The following is a 6,129-nucleotide window of genomic DNA, read 5'->3' as shown; positions in this document are numbered from 1 at the left end:
CTGATGCTTATTTCTAGTCTACTGCTTAAAAATTCTCACAAGCATAAGATTAGAGATATTGATAGGAAGATGCATTCGTTTATATTGCCTTGTTTCCCAGCAATGGATAATCAAAAATTCGGGGAAATGTCACAATGCCGAGATGGAAATGCGCTTATTAAAATGAAGTCATTAATTCCTAGAACTCAGGACCTTTGTAGAATCCCGAATTGAAATGAAAAGGCTAGGTTAATACAGAAAAATGATTAAAAAACTGAAATCACATGAAATAAAAAATGGAGGGAAATTGCAAACGGATAAGTGTATTTCTTTACATGTTCTTTATTTATTGAACTTCGCCATTGTATGTGACCATATACATGTTTTTTTTACAAACATTAGTATATTATGAAGGAATAAAATAGAGGGAAATTGCAAACCGATAAATGCGTTTATTTACATGTTCTTTATTTAACAAATGTTGGTATGTTGGTATAGAAAAAAAGCTCAACAATATATTACAAATTTTCTTGGAACCAATGTGAAACCTTCTCTGTTCCTACCTTACATGCTTTTGTTCACAACAACAATATAAGATAAACGTCACCACCTCTTATTTGACACGACATATACATGCAAGCAAGTTACGACTTACGAGACCGGTTCATTATGAGAAGGCGCTCTACTACCTCAGTCATCGATGGTCTTTGATCCACATCAAGGTTAAGGCATTCCAAAGCGATCGCTGCCAAACTATCAAGAATCTCCAAATCTCCTTCGGCTACAATTTCCTTGTCAAACAACTCTGTCACTTTCTTCTCTTTCTTCCCAGCTTCAAGGAAACTGTTTACTAAGCTGCCGCCGTCAGAATGTGTGGCTTTCTGCCCACTAATAAGTTCCAGTATGACAACACCAAAACTGTAGACATCACTTTTCTCGGTTAGTAGGCCTGTTTGTAGATACACTGGATCGATATAACTCATGTCACCAATGACAGATCCGGTGTGTTTTTTGTCTCTCGCAATCAGCCTTGATATGCCAAAGTCTGATATCTTCGGCGCAAACTTATCATCCAAGAGTATATTTGCAGGTTTAACATCACCATGTATGATTTTGGCATTGGTTTTTGAGTGCATATAGACCAGAGCATCCGCTGATTCGACAGCAATACTTAAACGCACACCCAAGTTGAGCGCCACCTTCTTTTTGCCATGAAGAATGTCATCAAGGCTACCATTGGAGAGAAACTCATAGACCAACATCGGGATATCAACTTCTAGGCAACAACCTATGAGCCTAACGATGTTCTTGTGGATTACTCGAGATTGAATGATGACTTCGTTTGCAAACTGTTCATTCTCTAGCATAGTACCACTAATTGGCTTCTTTACCGCAACTTCTTCATTATCAAGAAAGCCCTTATAAACTTCGCCAAAGCCACCTTTTCCAATGAAATTGCTACTCTTCAAAATTGGCTTGAGCTCCTCCTTTTTGAAAAGTTTTATGAACTTTGCCTTCTCTAACGTAGGCCCGCCGTTCTTTTGATAAAGCTCTCTTGTCTTTTGTTTCTCTTTGCGAAGAAGAATAAGGAATGATATAGCCGCAATGATAAAAATGCCACCTATTCCACCTATGTGGACACAAAACAAAATGATTTCACATCACTAAAACTTTGAATAATTTAATCTATCTGCATAGGAGAATATAAAAAGTAATCAATTATTTTAATAATACACTTTGAATTTGTCACCACTATGGAAAAAACTACAGCAAATAGCTCACAAATGTTATCAAGGACGATGTAAACCATCATACTTTATGGGTGGGTAATAATAGGAGACTATATTAGACGGTTTGGTGTGAAGAACCACCTTTAATTAATATGTCGATAGCTGAGTAGAAGCCAAAGAAATTCACCCAGAACATCCGAGGATTCCTTGTAAGGGCCTCTTCAACTCAAAGGATTTTTATAGGAATTATGGAGCATATGAATCCCTTAGGAATTTTTTCTATGTTGGTCATCTGTGTTGTATGATTGAATCATATAGGAATGTTTACAAAGGATTGGTTCGTACTACATTTCACAAAAAAAAACATCCACTCAATTATCTTGGAAGAATCCCTTTGTACTTTATGTGATAGATTAATAAACCAAAATCATGTAGGATTCAAATGAACATGCCTATACTCACATTTTCCCCTTCTCAAGTTTTCATAATCATGTGAATCAAAGAGGCTTTGAAATCATAGAGTTTGTTTCCCCATCCACCTTTAGAGCTCATACTCCAATCTAACACCACATAAATCAAGATGGTCGTGTATCGTAATGATGCAGAGGCCAGAGGTTTCAACCTTCATTTCTTAAAAAATAGCCCGCATATAAGTCCCCATTGGCGATAGAGTAATGGGCTAATGGGACTCATTTAGATTAAATACTAAGTAACAACCCATAATAGAAAATGTGTACAAATTAAAAAAATTGAAAGTAGGAAAAAAATCTTAGCAAAAGCTAGATCGAGACATGTGTGCTGCTAAGGACAGAAAGACGGTTGTAATCGATTAATGTGGTGCGATGTTTTTGTGCTTACCCACAATCACCTGTGCTACCAGGGGGAATTTATCGGTGCAAGTTCCTTTTATACCGTCGCCTTTCATTCCGAGTTTGCATGGACAGTCATAGCCTTCCAGCCTGTTCTTGCAGATCCCATCACTCGAACAAGGGTACAACTCAGGATTCAGTTTTCGGAGCTTACACTCGTCGATGTCTGAAGACAAAACAAAAAAGGTTAAAGGTTTGAAATCTGGTTTTCGCAACACCAAGAAAAGTTTGAGATCTGGAGTAAAAAAGAGATACTGGTACGAATTAAGGCTTAGTACACCTTGGCATCCATTGGCGATGTAAGGGTTGCCATCGTAGTGTTCCAAGCACCTGCAGACATAGCCATGGGCAGCATCACCAGTCGCGTTGGCGCAATAGCTGTTGCCGCTGACGCAGGCGTAGTCCGGAGGTGGTTTCTGGCCTTTCCCCGGGCATGCACCGTTCCGGATGGAGAAGTCGAGCACGAAGGGGACGCCCCTCGGGTACCTCCTGGGCAGCACCTCGACGCCGTACAGGTCCGGCGTGGAGAAGCGGTACCAGTCGCTCTCGACCACCATGGCGTAGGTGCACGGGTTGGTCTGCCACATGGGGTTGTCCTCGATGGTGAACCACGTCCCGAAGTCGGTGAGCGGAGCCGCCTCCGGCAGCGCGGCCTGGCAGCAGCCCCGGCTGGAGCATGACCCATTTGTCGCCAGCTGCAGGAGCTTGGGCATGCCCATAAGGTCCGAGAGGCAGGCGAGCGAGAACTCATAGGTGGAGTTCCGGTACGCTGACCACAGGTAGCTCATGATCTTGGGTTCCACCCTCCAGCCCACGCCGACGAGGAGGTTGCGCGTCACCGACAGCAGGAACGGGCCCCTCTCGCCCAGCGCCAGGTTCTGGCACTTGGCGACGTAGTCGCCGCTGAGGTTGGCGGCGTTGCAGAGGGACGAAACGAGGCCATAAGCGCGCGCCTCGCCGTCGGCCACCGATATGTCTATGAGCTCCAGGGCCGTGTTGCCATGGTCGGTCCTCCACACAGGATGGTGCCACCCCACCTTGTAGTATATCTCGGCTATGTGCTGGTTTACTCCGGCGTAGGCGAGGAAGGCGCGGTGGGGAGTGAAGGAGTCGTTGCAGGTGACCTGGAAGCCCTCGCGGAAGCAGCCGGGCTTGGTGCCGAACGGGAAGGGGATGAGAGTGTCGCCGCACCTGTCGGGGCAACCCGGAAGCGTGATCGGCTGCTTCTCATCTTGTTCTGCAGCAGCAGCAGCAGCCTGTAAGATCAAGGGAGTTGATGCTGCTGCTGCTGCTGCAAGGAGGACTAGGATTATCGGCAGTGGCTGGGAGTTATGGGATTGCGAGCTTCGCGTGGTGGTCATGGCCGGTACGGTGTTGTATGCTGCCTGCGCTTGTGAAGCAAAAGCTCTATGCCACTCATGCAAATTACACCTAGGTCATTAAGCTCCGGCGGGTGGAGTAGATGGACTTCCACGTCGCGAATATATGCACGGGGGAAATTCCGTGCATACGGGCTATTAAGAGCATCTACAATCACACGCCTCAAATCTGCCTCATCAGGCGGGCCGCCGGATCACTGACCGGTCACGAAATTTTGACTTAAACGGGCGTGGCAAACGGGACTTAAACGGACGGGCTGACTGGCACCCTCATATTCAGCCCAAATATGAGGTGTATATATATGGAGGCATCCCGGCGTGCTCGCCAGTCGCCACGTCGGATCCGGCCCACAGTGGCTCACCCGACCCCACATATATTCACCTTCATCCGCTCGCCGAACCAAACCCTAGCCACTTTAATCCACTTCCCTCCGCCACCCATGCACCTTCGGCGGTCTCCGGACGTCTCCGGCATGGTGGGCAGCGAATCTGAGTCCTTCACCTCCAGACCCGTCGGCCCCGAACTCATCCCACGCGGCACCGAGGAGGAGATGGCCGTCCGGCTTGCGCTCGGCCCTTCGCGGCGGGCGCGGGAGGCGGCGGCAGCCTTCGCGGCGGTGGACGTCAGCGATGCAGAGTCACACTCTCCAGCGCCCCATATGGTGCAGCAGTCCTGGTGCCGCAACCTGGTGGATGTCACCGGCTCGTCCCAGGACGGATCCATCATCGATCTGACGTCCACCAGCGTCCAATGGGTTTCGGGCCCCGACGAGAAAGAGTATGGCATGGGAGACGGCAGGGCCTTGAGTCCCGTGAGTCGGCTCGTGTCCCATGCCCTACTCTACCTTACCAGCAACCGAACCAACACTCTGGGGGCGCAGCCGGGCGTACGACATGGGCACGGCGATCGAATGAGCTCCATTTAAAGATTGCTACGTTGCATGTAATAATATGGATTTGAGGTTTCTAATTTGAGGGAACCCCCTCGCGTCGCTTCTGCGAGCGACCGAGGGGGCGAACCCCAGCCGTCGCTCGTAGTCCGCCGCCTCCAGCTCCCTCCCTTGTCGCGGCCGGCGTGTGCCGCCGATCCGGTCGAGTAGGCGGCGGCGTGGATCCCTTTCTCCTCGCATGACGTCGGGCGGCACGGGACAACGGCTTCAGCGACGGTGTCTTGCGGATCCATGGCACGGTGGCACGGCGGATCCCAGCAGCGGTGCTTGGCGGCGCGGGTGGATTGGTTGGGCGTGGCGTGCCAGTCGGCTAGACGTGGCTAGAAGATGGAGGTGGGTCTAGGCGTGGCCGGTGGTTGTGGCGGTAGCGACGTCCAGCCCGGATCCGGACTTGGCGGTGGCGATGGCGACGGCTGACCGCGGATCCAACTATGGTTGTGGTGACGTCCCCTCCACCGGGGATGACGGGCCAGGTGGTGGGTCCGTGTAACGGCCCGGTGGTGACGGATCTTGGGATCCCATTTCTGGGCTTGTCGCAGGACGCGCGTGGCGGCCGAAACTTCGTCTGGCATCGACGGCGCTTGATGCAGGATCGTGGCGGCGGTTGCCGTTATATGGGTGACACCAACGGCTGGCGTGATGCTGGGTGCTCCCTGTAGCGACCCATCTTCATCAACGATGGCGAACTCCAGGGTCGTGTGAGCGAATCGGAGTCCGAATCTCGAGATAGTGACGGCCTTCTGAGGCCGGTGACGGTATGGGACGTCCCCTCCATCAACAGACCGGATTCGATGCAGCTCGATAGGTGACACATGAGCCTCTCTCGGAGTTTTCAGGCGGTGCCTGTCGTTGGCAGGTGAAGCCACCGGTGGATGTGCTACCAGCGGATGCTACACACGACATCTTATGTAGAGACGTCAAGTCATGCCTGCTACCGGCAGGTGAGACACGGCGGCTCAGGTGGAGGTGTCAAGTTTAGCCTGTTGTTGTTGGATCAATGGTGGTGGGACAGTAGCCGGAGGCAGGCGGTATGGGGCGTCTTTGTCTTCCATTGTCTCCTTCAAAGGTATCCATCTATCGAGTCGTTGCTAGACGGATAAAGGCGGATGGTACAGATAGCTTCAACGATGAGTTTATGCACTTCGGTGGAAACACAAAATCTTTGATCGGGCTATGTCGTCGCACGCCTGCATCGTGTCCTTACTGAAGATGGTGGACTGAA

The 6,129-nt window shown here is 49.9% G+C and overlaps 1 protein-coding gene across 1 annotated transcript; it reads right to left on the bottom strand.

Annotated features, from left to right (window-relative positions):
• Positions 1-401: 401 nt before the first annotated feature.
• LOC125535874 (wall-associated receptor kinase 1) lies at positions 402-4,046 on the bottom strand. The gene is made up of 3 exons (XM_048698939.2): positions 2,859-4,046; positions 2,568-2,744; positions 402-1,609 (listed from the first exon to the last, which is right to left on the bottom strand). The coding sequence occupies exons 1-3, from the start codon at positions 3,937-3,939 to the stop codon at positions 624-626; spliced, it is 2,244 nt and encodes a 747-aa protein (XP_048554896.2). The 5' UTR covers positions 3,940-4,046; the 3' UTR covers positions 402-623.
• Positions 4,047-6,129: the final 2,083 nt, after the last annotated feature.

The sequence above is a fragment of the Triticum urartu genome, chromosome 2A (genome assembly GCF_056163025.1).
Source record: "Triticum urartu cultivar PI428250 chromosome 2A, HENAU_Tu73, whole genome shotgun sequence".
Lineage (NCBI taxonomy): Eukaryota > Viridiplantae > Streptophyta > Magnoliopsida > Poales > Poaceae > Triticum > Triticum urartu.
This window is presented reverse-complemented; position numbering and strand designations above follow the sequence as displayed.

Bases quoted from the DNA above. Each gene is read 5' to 3' on its own strand.
- LOC125535874 (XM_048698939.2), bottom strand. From the start codon at position 3,939: ATGACCACCACGCGAAGCTCGCAATCCCATAACTCCCAGCCACTGCCG. The intron at 2,745-2,858 runs GTGTACTAAGCC...TTTTGTCTTCAG, and splicing joins CATCGCCAATGGATGCCAAG to ACATCGACGAGTGTAAGCTC. The intron at 1,610-2,567 runs GTAAGCACAAAA...GTGTCCACATAG, and splicing joins GGTAGCACAGGTGATTGTGG to GTGGAATAGGTGGCATTTTT.